Source organism: Pseudorasbora parva, chromosome 1 (genome assembly GCF_024679245.1).
Source record: "Pseudorasbora parva isolate DD20220531a chromosome 1, ASM2467924v1, whole genome shotgun sequence".
Lineage (NCBI taxonomy): Eukaryota > Metazoa > Chordata > Actinopteri > Cypriniformes > Gobionidae > Pseudorasbora > Pseudorasbora parva.
The window spans coordinates 50,238,526-50,262,804 of NC_090172.1; the positions used below are offsets into that span (position 1 = coordinate 50,238,526).

Sequence of the window (24,279 nt, forward strand, 5' to 3'; positions counted from 1 at the left end):
GGTGTTCTCTCTTTCCTCACAGCATTTTAGTAGCCACTCAGAATCAGACCTTGCACTTGTTGACAGGCCTCTGGAGTTGTATTATATGGCCAAGTGTATGCAGACACCTTCTAATGCTTTTAATTAACAGCAGTTGTTCTTCCAGTTGATCCTGAAGGTTGTGTGTGGGGTTCAGAGGCAGTTAACCAAATAATCTGTCTTAATTCTTTTCAGATTCAAATTAGATCAATCTACCTTTTTTATGTAACTGACTTTTACAAGTTAGGACCTATCCTAAAGAAAAAAAAGACTAACTTGTAAGACTAGTCTAAGCAGTTTATGCAACCACCTACAGATCTGAGCTATATGTAAAGGCTAGTGAAGTTCTTCGACATTGATTAAATCAATCCTTGAAAAAAGGCCAAATTGTGATGGCTAGACGACTAGGTCAGAGCATCTCCAAAACTGCAGCTCTTGTGGGCTGTTCTCGGTATACAGTGGTCAGTATCTATCAAAAGTGGTCTAAGGAAGGAACAGTGGTGAACCGGTAACAAGGTCATGGGCGGCCAAGGCTCATTGATGCACGTGGCAAACGAAGGCTGACCTGTGTGGTCCGGTCACAATTAGTGTAGCTCAAATTGCTCAAGAAGTTAATGCTGGTTCTGATAGAAAGGTGTCAGAATAAACAGTCTGCCTCGACCATCTGATCATATATCTCCTTTAGACTGACTTGAACATTCTTGAACTGCACTGAGAACTTCATCAAATTTCTTTGTTCGTCTTCTGAGATTAAAAACTCAAATTTGTTTTCCCATCCTCTTGGATGGATTGGCCAGCTGGGAATCACCCCCCACCCCCCCAATATCTTTTGAAGTATATACAAACAAATAAAAAGATACCAAAAAAATTACACTTTTAACCACTTCAATACTTTTACAATTACATTAATTGGGAGTGATATATATATGCATAATGGTCATGTGTATTTGTTATAGACATGATATAAAATTAAGCCGTAGAAGAATGTTTGAATGTACAGTAAGTCTGACAATCAATGATTTGATGCAGTTTATATGTAACAGTTTCTGTGAGTTGTCTCGTGGATTGTAACCGTGTCAGTAAAAGTTCATCTAAAGGTCTGGTTTGTTTCTTTGTCTTTTGATCCAACAAAATCTGTTGTTATTTTTGGTGTTGCTCAGAGTTGCCATCGTTTGCAGGGCAATAAAGTACTTAGCTGAGGTCTTCTCCAGACAGACTGGAGCGTACGTCTCTCTGGCTGTGGACGGTTGATTTTGAGGGTCTGGCATGTTGAGTTAGGTTTTGTGTGGAGTTATGTTCGAACAAATCATCTGGAACATTAATTTGTATGTAGTGCATCCAAATTCCGACAATACATTAATATTATTGTTATGATTATTATAATAATTACATATTAAGGCAGCATAAGCCCACAAAGGCATCTCACAAAACTACAATTTCAGACAGATTTCTGAAAAAGCATAACAGCATCTACAGCAAACTTTGACCAGCATCCACAACTTTCAGATGCCATTGTTCTTTTTCTAGCTCAACTGTCACTGAATGGAACACATAGGATTGTGGGATATCAAAGGCAGCAAAGGATGCATCTATGCTGCCTTAAAAATGTATCAAATAAAGTTATCTCAGGAGACAGGAAGTGAAGCTAATATTGGATTTGGACATGCCTTAATGCCTTCCTACCTTGAAATGTGTCCTCTGAAGTCAGCATTTTGCAGTTTTCAGATGCAGCCTAATTAAAATGACAAGGAACACAGGCAACAGATCAGAACCAAACCAAAAAAACAATAAAAAAATACATTACATTATATGTTTTTTGCTCCGCTCACCAAGACTACATTTATTTAATATAATAAAAATAATAAAAAACATGAAATATAATTTTACAATTTAAAATACATTTATTTTCATATATTTTAAAATGTAAATATGTAAATTCCTGTGCTGCAAAGCTGAGTTTTCAACATCATTAAATCAATCTTCAGTTTCACATGATCCTGATTTGCTGCTAAAGAAATTTTGCTGCTTAATATTTTTGTGGAAACCGTGATGCATTTTGTTTTTCAGATTTCTTTGATGAATATAAAGCTCAACAGCGTCTATTTGAATAATAGATAACAATAGAATAATAATAACAAATATTATAAATGTCTTTACTATCACTTTTAATCAGTTGAATGCATCATTAATTAAAAAGGATTATCTTAGACAAAACAGAACTTAAACAGAGCCTAAGCTGAGAGCTGTTAATCTCATTTTTCTCCCAGGTTCTGCTGTTCCACGATCAAACGTACGGGATCCACTATGAGTACACAGTTGCCCAGAACCAGACGCAGGAGAACAGCAGTGATTTGGTGAAGGAGCCTGAGCACATGTACCTGTGGACTCACAGCAGCTGGGAGGACTGTAGCATGCACTGTGGAGGAGGTCAGTGCTGGATGTTACCCACAGTCCCTCTGGGGGTTCATGTCTTATTACTTTTTGCCGTTATTCTTGTAAGTCTTAAAATTTGATCAGGAAAATGGCCCATTCTCTTAAAGATTTCATAAAATTCTATTTCAGCCTTAGCCTTAAGCTGTTAACGCCTGCTGCCCAGCTGACTTCCTGTGATGCTGTGTGACTGTTATGGTCAGCGCAGCTGTGTGATTATACCTAGCAGGTTAAAGCCCCCAAAATAACAATTACTGCTTTGAAAAGAGAATGAGAGACATCTCAGACAAATTATATCAGCGCTAATTGACTCGCAAAGGAATAAAACTTGCAGAAGGAGTCATTGTAGAGATGTTGTCAGTGTAAGTCATCACATGGTGGAAGAGTTATTCACTTGAGACTAAACATGTCTTCTGTACGCATTAAAATAACCCGACGCTGAAGCCTGTATCATTTTCTAAGCCTGTCTGAGTGTGATAGTTCTGCTGGTTATATTCACGAAACTGATACCAGACGAATATTTATCTGCAACAGACCAGCATGCAGTCTCACCTAAAATAGCTCCCATTTTAACGTTGATTTGCTTGTTTCTTTTATGTGGTTAGTACTTCCTAAGGTCTGAGCAAGAAGTGTCATTGTCTGCAAGAAGCATTGCATCAGCATGTATATTTTCACACTATAACAGACAAGATAATCGGTTTAAAGCTATTATAATGTGCTATTGCTTCTAAATAATGTGTGATGCTTTGGGTTTTTAAAGGGCATTTCATTCTCTGTGATGAATAGAACAGCTTTATGTTTTCAAAATGAAAATCAGATTCTGGCCTGAAAAAGCAGACAAGAGATTTGCTGTGCCTGTTTTTGGAAACTTCTAGGCACATTTGTGAAATAATGGTTGCTTTGTGCTCAACATCATTCTTTCAAGCCAGTTATGAATCGAAAAAATATAAGTATTTTTTAATGATGCCAGCACATGTCTGTCATAAATTAATATAGCTGTGTTTGCTGATCTGTTTGTTTATTTTAAAACAAATTTTTTAGCAGTTAGTCTTGAATAAGTAAAGGTTTAATTCGTTCCATGCTCAATAATGGTGAAAATCGCTCCGTCTAATGAACTACCATTCAAATGTTTGGGGTCAGTAAGATTTTAAAAGAAATTAGTACTTTTATTCAGCAAAGTTGCATTAAATGAATCAAAAGTGGCAGTAAATGCATTTATAATGTTATAAAAGGTTTCTATTTTAAATAGATTTGAACTTTCTATTTATTAAAGAATCCTGAGAAACGACATGTTAAGATATTAAGCACAACGATACTAATAGGTACATCTGTTTTCAACATTGATAATGATGAAATTAAAGCTGCAGTCCGTAACTTTTTGCACTCTAGTGGTTAATAAACAGAACTGCATGCGTCTTGCAGAAGAACATTGCAGCTGGAGCTACTTCTCTGTGTTTATGTCTATGGCAGATCACGCAGGGACTGTGCTCCTCCGCAGCAGTACCTACCAGTCTGGCCTGAAATAGTCCCAATATAAATACTTATTATAAGTGTACCATAATGATTCAGGGTAAGACAAAAACACGGTTTGGAAAATGGATTCATGTTGTACATTCTCATTATATAATTTTTGTAAATCTCTTTTTGTAAAACACAAAAAAAGTTACGGACAGCAGCTTTAACAAATCAGCATATTAGAATGTTTTCTGGAGGATCATGTGGCACTGAAGACTGAAGTAATGATACTGAAAATTCTACTTTTCCGTCACTGGAATAAATTACATTTTAAAATATATTAAAATAGAAATTTAAAAATGATTTTAAATGTAAATAATTATAGTTCATAATATAATTGTTTCTACAGAATTTTTGATCAAATAAATGCAGCCTCAGACAGCATAAGAGATGTTTTTCATAAACCTTTAAAAAAATCATATCGAACCCCAAACTTTTGAACGAGTGTATATGAAAGATTGACAAAATGAATGTGGAAGTACTTTTACACAAGCATTACAAGTTTAAGTATTAGTAGTAGGTAGAACTCTCTTCATAACTTATAACTAGATGTCGTCTTGCTTTTGGGTTCCTGATTAGCAAAGTTTTCAAGAATCCCCAAAGAGAGTTCTCAATTGGAGAGGGATTTTGTGAGTCTTTCCTCAGCACTCATTATTTAGTGATCAAAGTAAATGAATAAGCAATAAGTAAATGAATAGCCAGTGATTTTTAACCTTGAGATGACACTTAATTTTGATTCTTCTGAATGTTGGTAGAATTACAATTTTAATGTCAGCAATACATGTCAAAGGTTTATATCATCTGAAAGTGTTAGGATAGGTTTCTTTTAGAGGAGGCCAAATTACAGACATATGGGAGACACTAAGGACACTCTACTGTACTGGGGTAAAAATATGTTGCCCTGGAAACCATTGTTAAGGGGCTGTATATAGAAGACCAGAAGTGTCATGCCCATTCAAACTAATGAGCCCCTTTTTTTGGAGGGAAAGTTACAGTTCTCAAAACCAGTTCAGGGAACTAAAAAGCCAGAAACGAACTAAATTGAAACAAAACTGAAACAAAAATAAAATAAAATTTAATCAATTTGAACAGAAATGCTTATTTAAAGGTGCCCTAGAATGATTTGAAGCATTGAACAATGTTAAATTGTTCTCTGATATCTACATGGAGGGTATGTGGCTTATTTAAGGACAAGAATTGTCCAGATACAGTTTTACAGGTCCATTTACAGCCCTATAAATTGTCCCTAGGATGTAATGCTCTGTTTTTGCCCTATTTGGAAGATTCATGAATATTAATGTTGAGCTATGCTCTGATTGGCTTATTTTAGCAGCTCAAAACTCACAGCAGTTCAGTGAAGTGGCTCGTGAGTCCTGACAGAACACAGACTGGCTAAATGACACTTTAAGCAAAACATCTCAAATGGAGATTGATAAAATGCAGCTTACTTGTTTATTGGTGTTGTCAGATCATCCGTGCGCGAGAAAGAGTAATTAAATTGATGATTTAATGCACAGATGATTTAAAACACCAATAAACAAGTAAGCTGCATTTCAGCAATGGAAAAGGTGACGTTTGCTAGATGGATCGCGTGAACGATCTATAAGCAAAGTATCTACGGTTGTATTTTGTAATAAAATGATATTAACCTTTGTCATTAGACACACTATTTAGTTTTGTATGGTACTTGGAGTTTTCTATTGTTACTGTACTAGCATCTTGCGTTATCTAGACAATGCAGCCTCTCTAAGAAACTTTCAATATAATCAGAAATTGTTTAAACAGCTAGTCAATAAGTGGATAAATTACTTACTGCTTGCAGGAATATAGTTGCCCCTTTCTTCAGTGAAGACGCTGAGTGAAGCTTGCTTGAAATGGGCTGAACAAACAAACGATTTGTTGTGGTATCCCATTATAATAAACCTCAACCATGTGTCATGAGAGCCGTTTTTGCTATCTTCGAGTGTCTTGTTTACCATCAGTAGATTCGGCTTGTTTGGACAGATGCAAATGTTGAGGGCGTGCATATAAATGATCCCCAACACTTACGTAACGGTTGGGTTCATGTTGAGAAGAACTTGTTTTTTCGTTGAGTTTTTGTTTTACGAGATTTACACAAGAAGTAGGAGGCAATGGTGTTTGAGATTCACAGTATGTGATGTCCATGTACTTAAATCAGCACTAGGTAACTTTTCAAACTTCATAATATATTTTCAAGACTCTTGTGATTAGGGCTGGGCGATATGACGAAATATATCGTCTGGACGATAGAAAATGTCTATCGTTTTACATAAGGCTCTATCGCTTACGCCACGATAAGGCGTTTATGGCAGAATTTTACGTCAAGATGCACCTCACGCCACGGCATGCCCATGCACGCTGCAATACATAAACAAACATGGAGGAAGACGGTAGTAGACGCGGTTCAGACCAGGGTAATTCTCAGAGTAATTATGCCAGAATAGTGGCATAAGCGCTCAAAACAAACTTCAGACACAGACGCTGCAACGGGCTTTTACGCGTGGCACACCATAGCCATATATTTAAATATTTTAATGGCAGGTGTAGGGATGGCGAAAACTAAACATTTTCTTGACCGACCACCGAGCCTCATTAGCCGGTTGAAACCGGTTAACCGATTAGTTTAAAATATGCTGCGCTATTTGAAATAACAGCCGCGAGCCGCGCTCCCTCTGTCTCTCTCTCGCTCTCTCATTCACACACACACACACACACACGTTCGCGCGCACTGTCCTAGCGCTGCCGCCTCCCTTCCACTCACGTCACTTTTTTAAAATCCCCACAGCGCGAAACACGAGTCCCACAAACGCACCGCAGAGGAGCTTGTTTGTAATCAGAGGACAAATGGCTCCTTAGTTTCGAAATGGTTTGGGTACAAGGTGATCGCGTTGTAAATAAAGGCGTTTGTCCAGCGTTAGAAGCTCATTTGAATCATTGCCATGGCTCATTTAAGAAAATGACAGCTCCGAAGAGTACGCCGCTTTAGTTCGAGGTAGTGCTAACAATAATAAAGAAAGACGATCAACACCTTATGTGTTACCACTGAAATGAAGATGTAATATATTTCCAAATGTAAGCCCATCTTAAGCGAAATGCACGCTTCATACTGTCGTCTGCTCTGGCTCTAACCTCGAGTGTTTACTTTTTGCAAACCTTGTGAGCGCGCAAACCCAAACGCTGTAACCTCGCGCCAAATGTTTTTATTGGTTTATTAAGTACAAACAGGCGAGTTATGAAAAATTGAGTGCGAGGGATATGTTCAATCACACAAAAAGATTTTGGAATGAGACGGCCAACTGTAGTAGCGTTTAGTCCACTGTCTATAATAGCCTAATTTAGAGATCACTTTTTTATTTATTTTAACCGACAACTTTGATCGGTTAACGTTGATACGGTCAGCCATCGGTCAAACGTTCATCGGTTAACATCCCTAGCCAGGTGTTAACTTTACCAACAGTCTTGCTTTAAAAAAAGGTTCTAAATAAAATAAAAATGTAGTCCATACTACCTTTATTTGTTTTGTATATCATTTCAAACTGCATTTCCACATTGCAATTTTGCATAGACTATTCATAAACTGAATTAACAGAAAAATTGCTATATCGTTATGTATATCGTTATCGGGATATCAAATGAGCTATATCGGGATATGAAATTTTGGCCATATCGCCCAGCCCTACTTGTGATGATACATCGACTTACAATAGGTTGAATGACACGTCTGCCATAGCTTGATGGGGTCTGTATCGTTTTTAATCGTACTTTTAAACTTCGGGTTTCGGGTAGTAACCCGAGAAAAAAAATAACTAAAAAATTCGATTGCTTTATGGCATATACGTCACTTCCACCAACACCCACACTTCCTTAAATTCGGACGTGCGAGCCTAGCTTTGTTCGTCGGATAATATAGTCATGTCCGAAGCAGCACAGACACATAAGAAAGAAAAGGTTTTGTTGGAGGAAAGCAATAAGAGGAAACGAAAAAGTGATGGGATTAAAGGCAGGACGAGGATCAACATGTGACCAGCGTTTGCTCGTTGGCGTGAGCTGAAGGAGGCGTGCCCGACCGATGCTGTCATACTTGCTATGGTGATTACCTACCACGCAAACATTGAATTGAAGTATCATATAGATTCTGTAAAACGGTAACCAATAGTCTTCTATAATGACGCTGGCTTGTAAACGTGAGCATCGTGATTATTTGGCGTTTGAAAAAAATAAAACCCATGAAATTATATTCATATGACATGCTGAAACATGCCACTGACTTTATCTGGGATGAAGACATTTCACACGCGCCGCCAGAAGAACACCTGCATGTGAACTCCTCCTGCAGTGTTCAACTGTTAGTGCTGCACCAACCCACGGGGACGCTTTTATGAAGTTATTTGGCCCGCCCCGCACCACTGTATATATTTTTACAACCCGCCCCTCACCCGCGACCATTAAATAGACATACCGCTGGTTATGAGACGACCCGCACATCACTAGTTCAGGGCTATCAGGGTTGTCATGTCAACAAATGCATGCGCAATGGCATCCCCTGTTGTAGGATGACAGAGCTTACGACAGTAGTTGAGGACATTATTTTTTCCCAACTGTAGAGGGACACCGAGAGCAAAAGTTGCCAAGTGCTGCTTTAACTCTTATTATTTCACTGTAGCAAGGTTAATTAAATTTTTCATTCCAGGGCACCTTTAAAATTACCTTTAACATTTTAATAACATTATTTTATCATTCTGCTTAATGTTCTAATTTTGCAAACAACCAAACATGATTTCAAATATTATAGCCGTAGTATAGCCTATACAAATTTGTTGTGTATGTATCCAACGTGAGTTAAATGCCCGCACTCAGCTGCCAAGTCATCATAGGCAAATCGTCAATCCTCCATGGCGCTGCCATTAGCTTTTGGATCATATAAATAAGCCATATATTACAGCTTCAGAGCATAAATATTAATGTGCTAAAGCCCGCCTGTACGTTGACGTGATTGTTTACAAATTAGTTTGTGATGTAAGAAACACTGACGCTTTCAAACCACGTTTTTAAGACTTTACTTGGTTAACTGCAATTTTAAGGAGAAAATACTCAGCAATGGTGCTGACTTATAGTGACCTTGACGTCACCAGTATGTTTCTGAAGACCGTTTTTGAAGCCTGAAAGGCGGATGTTGCCATCTTGGCAGCGATTATTCGATTATTACATCAGGATTGAAGCACTTACAAGGGAGATAAATTTGCAGATGTTACATCACAGCCCTCAAAACATAGGCTATGGATTCATGGCGAATGAGAGAGGGAGGATGAGCCCAATTTAAGATGCTTTTTAATTCTGTTTTGCAATCTGGTCATCCAATATTCCGATTTCCGAATTTTTTTAACAATAGGCCTAATGTTAGTCCATTTTATCCCAAGGGATTGTCTCTTTTCCCTAATCTTCACGTGCATCGCACTCATTTTTGCAGGGAATTATAAACATTCACATCTTTTACTGTGGTAAAGTAGAAAAACATTGTAGGACGAAATTTTATTTAACACAGTTTGTGCTTGTTATTAGACTTGAAGCGTGTAAAGTTTTTTTGAATAGTGCAGTTCACACCCAGCGTTTTTACTTGTGTTTTCTCTAGCAGTGCATAATCAAACGTAGCCTAAATGTCTTGACCCTGTGGAAGATAAAATTCGCTCTTTAGCCGTTTCAGGAGAAAACATGAAGACGAAGATATTCGAGAAGACGTCTATCCAGCTCGTGTCCCACATTCACCTCAAAGCGCAGACAGGCATGACACATCTTTGCGAAGTTTGCGGGGAAATAGGTTATGAAACAAATCTTTTTTAAACAAATATTTAATTTTCTTATATTCTTAAGATTACCATTATTTACTTATAATCATTTAAATGTTTTACAGGCTAGTGTATTGTTTCACTGAAGGAAAATAAACACGCATGCTTATGAAATGAATGTTTGAGCATTTATTATTTTAAAATGTAGGCTATATATATCTGGCATAGACTACAGTATTTAAAATAGTATGCATTAGTTATACTCTCAATTCAATTTACAGAGCGAGCTATAGAAGAAGATTAGTGTGTGTAGCACTCACAATAAGACGCGCAACAGGGGGCGTGGCATCATGGGTTTAAAAGCGGTTTACCGCGAAAAAAATCCATACCATCCCAACCCTAAACTGATACTTTTCTTTGATTCTTTGATAAATAGAAAATTCAAAAGAACAGTATTTATTTTAAATAGAAGTCTCTTTTAACAGTAATTTCTTTAAACTTTTAACTTTTGAATGGTAGTGTAAGTATATTTGTAGTCAACATTCCACTCGTCACATATTATCATGTAATTTGGTATTATCATGTTGCTAAGATTACATCGGTCATTCTATAATGAGAATAACAATGGTTAGTTTTAATTTGATTTTTTTTATCTATGAATGATACATGATGCTGCCTTGCATCAGGAACAGGCTTTGCATTTGGGACACCCGTATGATGCCTAAAATGCTGACTAGATAGACAGTGCACTTTTTGGAAAAAAGCTTGTCTCTCTTTCTTTTAGGCTGCCCTTCTCAGCTCGCTGCTCTGAGGAATTAATCTCTGTCTCTGACTGCTTATGGTTTTTCTTGGCAAATGTAGAACAACACAAAATTAATGACATAGCTAATCCTACAGTCTGGCATGCAGCCACCCTTTGAAACAACAACACGAATTCACAGCAAATGAAAGGTCCCGAGCAAATTCAGTGCCGAGTCGGTGCTTCCCCCAGCTGCTAATTTGGTCATGACCAAACAACCTCGACTCCATAGATGACCACTAGGAATAACCCGTATTGTTATCTCTAATTAGAAATGTTTTGTTCTGCAATTACCTGAAATCAGACATGGCAGGTTGGGAGGTCAAAGTGGACCAGACAGGATTAGATGGTATGCAGGCGTTCACACGGGCCAGAGAAAACACTGATTTCTCCTGTTGTGGTTAAAACACCCCCAGTACAGAGTTATTGCAGCGCTTGCCAGAGCCCTTGACGCAATCCAAACATTAACATCCTTAGTGGATTGTTAGTAAATTCGTGCAGGCATCTCAAAGTGGTCATAAAGACAATTATTATTATATAACCCTGCTTTTTTTGTAAGTTTGAGATATTCAGTTTCTTATGACATCTACATTTACTATTATAAAATAGACAGTTCTGGCTCTAAAATCTGATTGGATGGAGTATTAACTCTTTCCCCACCAGCGTTTAAAAAAAAAAAGTTGCCAGTCACCGCCAGAGTTTTTGACCATTTTCACCAAAATGTAATAGCCCATAAAATATTTTGTTTTATGCATATCTAAGCATGCAATATAAGAGAAAAAAGGAGCTGACCTGACCCTCTTCTTAAAAAAAAAAAAAAAAAAATTCTAGCTTCTTGCATTCTTTTTTATCAATACTTGAATATGGGTAGGTTTCATTAAAGCGGCAGTCCATAGTTATTCCTCTTTGTCGCCATCTCTGTTCAGTTATTCGTGGAATTCTCAACTCTACATGAGTAGTGCCCCGGTCGGCACAGCGCGGAGGAATCAAATGTGCAGCTGTCAGGAGAAGCGCTATCAGTCACACGATGTGGATATTGTCATTCACAATCACAGACTTTACTGTTTGAAAGTATGACCATAGTTTCTCTAAAAACAGATTAGCTTATAACGCTAGTCTATGGGGCACAGGTTAGTGAAATTATCAAAACATAGATCGATTCGTCGAGACTGTTTTCCAAGATGGCTCCTGTCCGTGAACGCGTAATGCACTGTGTTTATAAAGTATCTTCTTATTAAACTGTTTGTACTCTTACAAAGTTCTCAATGCTTTGGTTTGCATGTAGGGACCCTCATTATGCTACTGTGTTAGTGTAAGGCTATTTTGAGCCTTGTTAGTGGTATTAACTAGCGATTTAATTTTACTACCCTGTGTCTACCCTGTGCCCCATAGACAAGCGCTATAAGCTAATCTGTTTTTAGAGATAAAACTCTTTACATTCGATTTTCATGAAAACGCATCCCAGAGAACGATCTACTAGGTGACCATCTGTTAATTACCCCTAGGTTCATTTCTCACCGGAGTTGTCCTTTAAGCCCTCGTTTCTTTTTGTTAATGGTTCGGCAATGTTAACGTGAAGTGTGTTTGGTTATTCTTGGTGTTCATTAAAAGTATCTAACATTCACTCTACATCACAAATCATTCTTGTCTTTTAGATTAAGACACACCGCAGTCAAGACAATAACATTTCTGTATTTCAAACAGTAGAGCGCGATGCCAAGTCATGGGTTTGATTCTTAGGGAATGTAGGATCTGAAAAATATATTTTTCTTCACTGAAGTGTAAGTTGCTTTGAATAAAAGTGTCTGCCAAATGCAACAATATAAATGTGGAGAGTTATTATTAAAAATATTATTATTAATGTTATTACATATTTTTTTAAATTATTTACTATATAATACAATTATTTATTAAAGCTAGTTTACAGTGTGAGTTATTATTAAATATCCTCAACCCATCCTTAGTGTATATGACATTGTTCTTTCAAACGAATACAATCAGAGTTAAAATTAAAAAAATATCCTGGCTCTTCCAAGCTTTGTAATGTCAATGAATGGTATAACCAAAAATGTGCATCCATCCATTATAAAAGTACGGAACGTGGCTTCCGGGAGGTAATGAAGGCCTTCTGAAGTTAATCGATGGATTCGATGTAAGAAAAATATGCATATTTAAAACTTTATAAAGTAAAATATCCTTCCATATTCCATTTATGAAAATATTCCATTTATAAAGAAAATATAACTGCCGCAATGTATGATGTCAAATGGTTTGAACTTCAAATTTACATGACATGCATATTAAAAAAAAAAAAAAAAAAATATATATATATATATATATATATATATATATATTTATATATATATGTGTGTGTGTGTGTGTGTGTCTAACAAATAGTTTTTTGTTTTGTTTCAGGAGAGAGAAGGACTGTGGTGTCGTGCATGAAAATTATTAATAAGATCATGACTCAAGTAAACGACAGCTACTGTCAGGTGGAGAACAAACCTATGCCTCAAATCCGCCCATGCAACATCCACCCCTGCCAATACAGGTATACCAGCTACCAAAGCTGATATGTGTGTGAGCTGTGCATTTTTTGTGCTGTCAGCTAACACAAAACTTGCTCTTTGTGTGAAGAGCCTTAGCTTTGGAACAGAGCCTAGGTCTCCTCTTTTTTATTTATTTTTATTTTTTTACAAATTGTGGATAATATTCACAACAAATCCACATTCTCTGACAGGACAGAATACATCCAAACATAATATGTGACCTGTTCTGTTGCCGTCAGCTCTAAAAACCATCACAAAACTTGAGTAATGATCCGTGAGGAAGAACATGCATCAGAGACATGATCGTTGGCAATTAGCTGTACTGCCTTTCAAATGATATACATTTGTCCTGGGAACACGAGCATAATGATGTATCCTCTCATTAAACAAACTCAAGAATAGATATTTTACGCTCTCTTGCTGGCGGTTTATTCAAAGTTTGACCTTTTCTTTTGATGCAATTGATTTTTTTAAATGTTTATTGCAAATTATTGTTTTTTTCCCCACGATTCATGATAGCTTGCAGTAATGTCAAAATTTAAGAGAAATGCTATAATGTGTGATAAAATCAGATTGCTCTGATTCTAAAAATTACTTTCTTTATTTCTTGATTTAACAGTACAGGCTGGTTCACACCAAGAATGATAAACATAAAGATAACTATAAAAACACCCACACCAACAGAAAATAATGTTGTTTATTCTAAGCTCGTGCTTCAGGGTATAAATGTTTTTTGTTTTGTTTTTGTTTTTTATGAGCTGGAAAAAAGTGATTCCAATGATATTGTTCCTCTTGTTGTGGACTGTGAGTTGTTGGTTATGGTTAACTGTAAAAGGGTGTTAATTCAGTCTTTAAATCGTTTAAAAATACACACAAAATTTCTTTCTTCTCAAGAAAATCTGACAAAAAGTTGTTCTCAGTGGTTGTCATAATTTGGATGGTATTGTGTCAAAATAACACATTTTCTTTTATACCAAAAATCATTAGGATTTAAGTAAAGATCACGTTCCATGAAGGTATGTTGTAAATGTCCTGCCATAAATACATAACAAATGTATTATTAGTAGCTAAGGCATTGCTAAGGACTTCATTTCAACAATTTTAAAGGCAATGTTCTCATTATTTAGATTTTTTTTTAAATAGCTCTATCTCAGCCCTATCCTTACAAACAACACAGCACTGGAAAGCTTATTTATTCAGCTTTCATGTGATATTTACATTTAAAAATCAATTAAAAAAAATTCTCCTTATGACTGTTTTTGTGGTCCAGGGTCCCCACTCCTTTTTTTATTATCTACCAGATGTATGTCTGATCTTTTAGAAAAGTAATTGCACACCTCTATTTCTGTCTGTAACTGCAAAATCGTTTTTTGGTGCTGGTAAGAATGATTTCTGATTGAGTGTTGGACAGAACAGCTTTCTGTAGGTTTCCAGATGTCATCTTTCATTGTGTTGTTTAAGCAGTTGATAAAGACGGCTCTGTTTATATTCTCCGTTTCATCTGTTGAGATGTTATGCACATAAATTACAAGTTACAACCCAGATAACCATCTGTTATATTCAGTCATACTGTAAACTGATGCTTAAAGCATCTATATTTTATGTTTCCTGATTAAAGGATATGTTAAATTGTAGCATATAGTGTGGGTGGTATTATATGTCACATTGCAGGTGTAATGTGTAAAGGGTTGTAAATGGCTTCACACATTGACTGTAAGTACTTATATCAATGTCTTCTCTACTTTTTCCGTCCCTCTCAGGTGGGTCACTGGTGCTTGGGCGCAGTGTTCATTAACCTGCGGTAAAGGCTTGCAGCAGAGGGAAGTTGGCTGCGTGTACCAGCTGCAAAATGGCACATACATTCCCACCAGAGACCTGTACTGTCTCAGCTCCAAACCAGCTGGCGTACAGCACTGTGAGGGACGCCACTGCCTCACCGTGTGGGAGGCCTCTGAATGGTCCAAGGTTTGAGCTCAAGTCAGCAGAAATTATTTTAAGATACCACATTATGGACTACAGCTTTTTGCTCTTGCAGTTGTGAAATACATTACTGTTTAAAAATATTAAACAAACACAATATTGAATTTGGCCCTTTCACTTTTAAAAGTGTTCTTGCGTTAAAAACAGCTCAATAAGGAATCAAACAGTCCAAAAGGGTGAGCCCAAAAAAGTAGATGACCCTTTATAAAACAGGGTGGGCAAAGCTTAGAGTATGAAAAATGCACGGCAATTTACCAAGAAAAAATATAATGGCGCAATTTTATAGTTTCAAGACACTAAACAACAACCGTAAAAAAATAGAGTAGAGAAGTTTGTCCATTTAGGGCTACTGTAGAAACATTACACTACGGGGGACCCGCAGTATATGAAGATAGAAATGGCTCATTCTAAGGTAATATATACATAATGATTCATTATGTGAGGTCTTTATACACCACTAAAAACATAGTTATGTATATTATATTACATTTCTGTCAATAGAGCCTCATAAATATTTAAATTGTCATTTGAAGTGTAATGCACCTTTGGGGAGAGGGTAAACTAGGAAATTGCCTGCAATTGACTATGGAAACTTGCATTTAATCATTCTTTTAACTAACTAAATAAAGTTATAGTTTGAAAATATTTCATACGTCTATTTGTAAAATGACCAACTTTTAATTGGGTGTGCCACTTTTAGCTTTGCCACTGCCCAGTGCACTCAAGATGCTTATTTCGAATGTCATAGCTCAAATAATACACACGTTTTAACAGAAGAATATAATAATGTTTTTTAAATTCTTCACAGATCTGTTTTTAAACCCTAAAAATGGGCCCTATTGACTTTTTATAGAATGTGCTCCCCTGTAATCTTGATTTTTGCCTTTTTCAAAGAAAAGGAGGGACAAGGTGAAATTATTTTGTGGTAATCATCAACATTATGCCACAAATGCAGTTGCAACCTTGGTTTTTGTTAAAAAGTGTTTTGTTGTAAACAGTATTATAAATAAAATGCAAATAAATACAGTGAGGAACCTTTTTTTCCTTTTAGAATTTGTCACATTAAGCCAAGGAGCCGTTTACTCAACAAAACATTAGATGCAGGGCAATGGAATAATAAAACAATGTTTGAAGAGGTACAAAATTGTGTATAATTTGTACAATTCTGTCATTTTAAAAAACATTTATGCCATAAATGTTGTAGAAAGGTATGGAAACTAGTCTGCAAAAACAGCTTGTTCAGAATTCATTGCAATTAGAGGCACTTCACACAGAAAACCTGAAGGCAGTGGGGAAAAAAAGCAATGTCCTAAACCGTGATTTGTGCACTGCATTTTTAGAATGCTGCTAAAATGTCTGTCTAGCGCATGTTTACATAGGATAGCAATATAAAAGCTGTGCAATTAATGAGTGTATGAATGGCTCCTTATTATAATACGATTAAAGGTACAGCAACAGGGGGTAAAAAATATGTGAAATAAAAAATACAGCAGTTTCTGGTGCAAGAAGATGACTATACTGCCCTACAAAGGCAAAAGACCTTAACTCACTGGAGTGTGAAACTGAGAAAAATGACTTTAAAGATTTTTTGTTGTCCAGCCAAATTAGTTATAGGTAGGACACTGGAAATCTGGCATTTAGATGTTTTAGCAATGACAATTATCTACATACACTTTTTTTTTACTCAAACTTGACTTTTGACCCCTATTTTGAAGTTACGGCACTCTGCCTTTGTATTGTCTGCAAAAAATGTGGAGTCATGCCAAGGCAAAAGGCAGTAACTTCCATATTATCAATATTTGGTTGCTGATCACCATTTGCAAAATCAATATAGTAACACCTTTATAAAATCTAATGATCATGGCATTTATTTTGGATGATTTACAATTAATTATAGCCATCTTATTATTATTAAGGACAGAATACCTCTAGTAAAGAGAATCTTCATTGGTGTGCAGCAAAACTTACAGGTTGATAGGTGACACTGAATTATATGAACAAGATAAGATTATTTCTAATGAGTAAACATTTGCATATATAATGCAAAGATATAAAAAAATAGAACAAATAAAAAATCTTGTAAAAATGCATGTGATAAATAAGACAAATAGCAAACAGTGCCGCTGGTTAATCAAGGGTTAAGTTTGGCTATCACGCTATTATATTTTGGCTAATGACAGTGCTGACTGGATCGGATTGCCCATTCATAGGCTAAACAGAGTAATTATTTATTGCAATATGTTTTTAATGTTTTTATCTAGTAAAAAAAGATACAATAGGCTACATAGCTTATACTTTTACATCTTTGAATGAAAATCGCCAAGCCTAAAAGGACAACTTTTACATTGATGTGAACGACAGGAATAATTCTCAGAATGCTTGTGGATTAAACATCTCCGATGACGTTCATTGGCATGGATTTTATCGGGTTTACAAGAAAAGGTAGGATATATGGATATAATTGCGAACTGTTACTAGCCTACTGATTGTATGCGTGGTCGCACGCTGTCACTGCATTCGAGTAGCCTACACACACTCGTGCAGTAGGCAGCCCCAGACTGCCTGACAGCGCGCTGAGAGAATATTCTGCATTATGAAAACATGTATGACAGTACACAGGCTACACCGTAACTCAAACGCGGCAAACTTTAATAGACATTAATACAAAGGCGGGACACCATAACTGCATGTCGGTACCGTAACTTAATTTAGACGCATGGCTAAACAAAGGCAGAGTACCGTAACTCAGTTTGAGTGTTCTAAAACCAAGGCAAAGAGCGGTAACTGCTGTTACGGTGTTCTGCCTTGGTTTCTCCTGGGCTTTTGGAAGTTACTGTTCAGACAATCCATAATTTTCTCGAAAAAACAACATAATTGACTAACGATATTTATCCACATGATAAAGGAGGTCTTGAAAGTCCCAAAAATGTCAATAACTCATTTTCGACCAAAAACGAAGTTACGGCCTTTTGCCTTTGCACGGCAGTATAAAGGCCCTTTTTAATGAGACACATCCTCTACCATTGCACTTAAATGCTTTCTGAGGTCCCCTGAAATGTGCTTGTGTCTGTGGGGCTTTGTCCTGGCCTATGGAGGGCACTGTGGTTGTTTTTCAGCCTCTGCATCTTGTTACAGATCTTCATGTTGTTGATGTTTTAAGCACTTCATTAGTGTGGATTCAGTCAGTGGAGTGAAGCATTAGAGACTCCACAGGACGTCTGTTTTAATGACCAGCACTCTTCCTGTCTCTTGCTTGTGTCTTAATTTATCTTCATCCTTCTTTGCACCCAATTGCTCCCTTATTATTTTCCTCATGTTATACTCTGACTCGCTGAGTTTTCCTTGTCTTCGTTTGTCCCAGTGTTCCTCTGAATGTGGTCGCGGCAGCAGGAAGCGGACAGTGACCTGCACCAATCCTCAGGGTCTCTGTGATCCGGTGTCTCGTCCCACAGAGGAGGAGATGTGTGAGGATCACTCCAAATGTTACGAGTGGAAGACTGGTGAATGGTCAAAGGTAGGGTGACCAAGCAGTCAGAAGTCGAAATAGAAATCAAATTTTAAAGTTTATTTTTTATTTTTTATTTATTTAAGAAATGTATACTTTTATTCAACAAGGATGCATTCAACTAATCAAAGTGACAGCAAAGACATTTATAATGTTACAAAAGACTTATATTTCAAATCCATGCTGTTCTTTTGAACTTTCTATTCATCAAAAAGTCTAAAAAATCTAGCCTGACAAGCCAGATCCACATCAAGATGTTTGGTCTGGAAACTCACCATTGACAGCTCTATCCGAGGGGCGGGATAAACGGTTGTCTTTCAAACTCCCTCTGCACGTGATAGGATAGTGCTACAACCAACCAGAGCAACGAAGGTGAAATGGAGCTCGTTGATAGATTAAACATTCGCTGTATCCGGTCGGCAAAACTCCGAACACATCTTCCCTTTTTATGAATGACTTCAGTGCCGCTCTTTCTTCTTTTCTCAGAGAAAAGCTTAACTCCAAGTCTTCCAGAGTCGTGGTCAAAGCTAATTCGAAAGACCGGCGTTCGCCAGTTTCTGTGTTTACTAGAAGCACGCAAACGCAACTCGGCCGTCGTCATTATGGCCCCGCCCACCGACTCTATACACGATGTGATTGGCCCGACAAGAGTTAGGCGAATACAGCTCAGAAGGGTATTGAGAGTTGCTAGACGACACTCGCGGGTAGATTAGATTTGCTGCCACTAGGGTGCGTCTAGATTTCTAGGCTAGAATAAATCAACTGTATTCAACATTGATTATACGATTATAAGAATGATTTGATAAGGAAGATATAAGGATGAAAGATCATGTGACACAGAAGAGTAATGATGCTAAAAATTCAGCTTTGCATCACAGAAATAAATGACATTTTAAAATATATCAAAATAGTAAATATTTTAAATTGTACATTTTTAACTGTATATTTGATTAAACAAATGCAGCCTTGATGTGCATAAGACTTCTTACAAAAACATTAAAACATCTTATTCACCCCAACTTTTTGAATGGTATAATAAGCTAAGTAAACTGCATTTGTGGTATAATGTTCATTACATTTTCTGCATGCCACAATCTGCATGACTGTAAGACACCTACGCCTATTTCACACAAAGCATTGAATCTGGGATTGTTCACCAGCTTAGTGGAATGGTAGGTGATGCGCTAGTTTATGATTGAATCAGAAAAAATGCAAGAAATTGCAGGTCATAAGCAAACTTAAGACGCAGCAGAGACATTACACATGTCCCTTGTCTTTACAGGATTTTTACGGGATGTGTCTGAATGTGCACACGTGTTCCAGAAAATAATGTGAATGTGAATGAACCAATATCAAACAATCCCAGGACACATTATCAGTGTTATTTTCCAGAATCTACATGTGAAAGGGGCTTTACATTGGAAGTGGAAGGGGCAGATTTGTAAACAGAAAAAATAATCACTTTTTCTATTGTTTATCCACAAGACACGGAAGTGTGTTCACATGGTTTTAGTGTGTAAAATCACTTAATAGCCATTTCTGTGTAAAGCTGTATCCAATTTAACAAAGTTGCCATGACAACAACTGTGAAACCTAGAACCCTACAAAAATAAAAAATATATATATAATGTTTTAACAGTGAAATTAATGCAGTTGCTTCTAGCAACATAAGCTTCATATTTATGTGATTAAATCCTCCAAAAACAGACCCATTCACTTCCATTATAAGCACCTCATTGCTTTTTTTTCCAAAATAAAAAAAACATATATGGTAATCTGCATTATTCCACAAAATCTCAATTGACCTCGACTTGTACTGACCCTAAAGTAATTCTGTACATAACATAGCTGATGCAAATGAAAACAGAAAGGTAAACATTAGGCCAGCTAGAAAGTGTTCTGCATGTGTCCAGAGATCTTTAGCTGAATCAGTGTTTGTTGCATTGTCACATGTGATGCATTTGGGTTGTCACTGGTTACCTTGCTTCAGCCCCAGTGGAGCTGACTGCTTCGGCCCAGGGTCGGCAATACGCCTATAAAGCAGCATCTGTCTCGTTCCCTCTTTCTCCTGAGGATGGTGTTCCTCAGTAATGAGCTCTCGCAAAATCAGTGCGGACACACCATTATCATAGTGCTGCTTTTTATGACTAAGTGTCAAGTGCACAGGGTGGAAGTAAACTTGTCATATTTGGAAGTAATGCTCATCCAATATGTATTTTTCATTAACTGATGTTGATATAGGGTCATTGATGGTAAATACACTTACCTAAAAGATTATTAGGAACACCATACTAATACTGTGTTTGACCCCCTTTCGCCTTCAGAACTGCCTTAATTCTGCGTGGCATTGAATCAACAAGGTGCTGAAAGAATTCTTTAGAAATGTTGGCCCATATTGATAGGATAGCATCTTGCAGTTGATGGAGATTTGTGTGATGCACATCCAGGACACAAAGCTCTGGTTTCACCACATCCCAAAGATGCTCTATTGGGTTGAGATCTGGTGACTGTGGGGGCCATTTTAGTACAGTGAACTCATTGATATGTTCAAGAAACCAATTTGAAAGGATTCGAGCTTTGTGACATGGTGCATTATCCTGCTGGAAGTAGCCATCAGAGGATGGGTACATGGTGGTCATAAAGGGATGGACGTGGTCAGAAACAATGCTCAGGTAGGCTGTGGGATTTAAATAATGCCCAAATGACACTAAGGGGCCTAAAGTGTGCCAAGAAAATGTCCCCCACACCATTACACCACCCACACCAGCCTGCACAGGGGTAAAAAGGCATGATGGATCCATGTTCTCATTCTGTTTACACCAAATTCTGACTCTACCATCTGAATGTCTCAACAGAAATCGAGACTCATCAGACCAGGCAACATTTTTCCAGTCTTCAACTGTCCAATTTTGGTGAGCTCGTGCAAATTGTAGCCTCTTTCCTATTTGTAGTGGAGATGAGTGGTGGCCGGTGAGGTCTTCTGCCGTTGTAGCCAATCCGCCTCATGGTTGTGCGTGTTGTGGCTCCACAAATGCTTTGCTGCATACCTCGGTTGTAACAAGTGGTTATTTCAGTCAAAGTTGCTCTTCTATCACCTTGAATCAGTCGTCCCATTCTCCTCTGACCTCTAGCATCAACAAGGTATTTTCGCCCACAGGACTGCCGCATACTGGATGTTTTTCCCTTTTCACACCTTTTTTTGTAAACCCTAGAAATTGGTTGTGCGTGAAAATCCCAGTAACTGAGCAGATTGTGAAATACTCAGACCGGCCCGTCTGGCACCAACAACCATGCCACACTCAAAATTGCTTAAATCACATTTCTTTCCCATTCTGACATTCAGTTTGGAGTTCAGGAGATTGTCTTGACCAGGACCACACCCCTAAATCCATTGAAGCAACTGCCATGTGATTGGTTGATTAGATAATTGCATTAATGAGAAATTGACCAGGTGTTCCTAATAATCCTTTAGGTGAGTGTATAATGTTAATTACACTGGAAGATATAGTTCCTGACATGTTAACTTTAGCTTCAAGCAGCAATCATCAGGGTCAAGCACTGGAATGGCAGCAATTATTTTGCTTTTATTTGACTTTTACAGATTTTTGATTAATTGGTGGCAGCACTACAGCCAGTTCAACAATCGATCAACAACCAATTAATTTAAAAAGGTTCAATGTAATGTTCAGTTAGCCATTTTGACTCAGAAATATGGCACAATATGGTAGTAAAATCCAATTAATGCTAGCTACAGTTTAATTTCAGTGTTGCTGAGATGCATGCTCTTTATAGTTTTTGTAGAAATTTTACATTTCACTGGATGACTTTCAAGACTCCACAACAAATTAGAGCATCAGGATGTGTTGTTCATGTTTCCCTCTGAGCTTCACCTTACCGTCGTCCCCCATCAGAGGCCACAGATGTTGAAGTTGTTTGAGATGAAGGCTTGCTGAGACGTTTGAAGGTTGTGCCTCGTAAGGATTACGTTTCAGACTGGTAAGGCTTCAGACAGGTCTGCGGTCGTACCGAATGGTGGGAATGATCTTTGGTGAAGGTGTGAGTGTCTGATCGCAGTTTCATGCCTAAGATTAATTTTGCATTAAATGTTTGTTTTGTATTTTATCAATGGTTTTCAAGAAAAATATTATTAAATCATTGCATGGCCTGTTATGGATTACTGCTTATTTTAAGTGTGTCCAGAGGCTCTCAGTATTCACCAGGCTCTGCAACATTTGTTTGTGAAGTCAGCCGTAGTGTTTTGGGGGCAGAATGAGAGGAAAGTAGATTCTCATTAGTGAGATGTTGCTGCAGAAAGCATATGATATTTCTGCATGTGTCATGTATTTATGTAAAGAGCAGATGTTCCCTCTGTAGACCTCTTCCTTTTCGTTCCAGTGATCGGCAGCATCTCAGTGAAAGACGAGTTACTATCACACCAGAAACTGAACTATGCAGGAAAACATTTGGTGTGAATTACTTCACAGTCATTTTTATAGTAGTAGTTCTTTAATTTATTGCTATGATGACCATATACTGTGACCTCACAGTAAACAGGAAGTGACTGTGATGTTGTATGTGTGTCTGTATTACAGCAATCTCTCGTATACTATATTTACAGATGAACCACGAGCTCTAAAGTATTGTGGTGGTGTTTACGTTCCCAGAATGCACTGAAGCAGGTGTTATTTTAGTATTATTTATATATATATATATATATTAGCATTGATTCTGTTGTTTTTATTTTATTTTGAAGCTCTTATTTTATATATATATATATATATATATATATATATATATATATATATATATATATTCATATATATATATTCATATTTTTTAGTTTTAGTAATTCTGTAATGTGCTTTTATAATTTTTGTTTTTAATGTTTTTATTTACCTTTAATATATTTATATTTCAGTAGAAATATATTCAATATTTATATTTCTAACTTGCATTTATTTTATTTCAATTTGTTGCCAAGAGAATTTTAAATAATATTTTTGTTAATAGTAAGTAATAGTGTTAATAATAAGTTTCAAGATCTTCATCTTATATTTCAAATACCCTGTAAGAAAAACACCCTTATAATAGTGTCCTGGCAGAAAATTACCAGTACCTTGTCCATTAGCTGGCAGTCATAGACATTTCCTTCAACCCTAAAACACAACACAATGAAATAGCAAATTCAAAATACAGGTACAATTCCTGTGAAAAATCATTATGAATGTTTGTTCTTTGAGCCAGTTCACACAGAATGTGTTTTTGCTGCTATATCGAACATCTGCAGTTTATTATGGGAGCAAAAAAAGTGCATGAACACACTCGTTTTCATACCAACCAGATGGGCACGAGTGCATTTGCTATTTAAACAACGTGGCACTGGACGTGAAAATGATAAGCACTTCAGGCTAAAACGAGCAAAAAACACTTGCATCGTGTCTGGCATCGCATTGCGTTGGGTGTGTGATAGGGCCCAAAGTAACTAATTACACTTTTGTACACTATTCAAGTTATAGCCAGATTATTCAAATATTCTGCATGTTTGGTCTAGTTATGTTTTTATTTTGGGGACATAAACTGCATTGATTTCACAATACAGTTCAGAACTTTTTTACCATTATGACTGCTGGCGAAAAACTACAGCCAGAAGATTTACACTGATTAACACATGAACATTCA

General features: G+C 36.9%; 1 protein-coding gene across 2 annotated transcripts in view; it reads left to right on the plus strand.

Moving 5' to 3' along the window:
* The window catches only part of adamts17 (ADAM metallopeptidase with thrombospondin type 1 motif, 17), a 176,985-nt gene that overhangs the window by 138,692 nt on the left and 14,014 nt on the right, over positions 1-24,279 (plus strand). For both annotated transcript variants that reach the window (XM_067444859.1, XM_067444863.1), the window contains 4 exons: positions 2,286-2,445; positions 12,982-13,117; positions 14,876-15,080; positions 18,457-18,609. In XM_067444859.1, the coding sequence (XP_067300960.1) occupies positions 2,286-2,445; positions 12,982-13,117; positions 14,876-15,080; positions 18,457-18,609 (654 nt within the window). The remainder of the gene's footprint in view (positions 1-2,285; positions 2,446-12,981; positions 13,118-14,875; positions 15,081-18,456; positions 18,610-24,279) is intronic.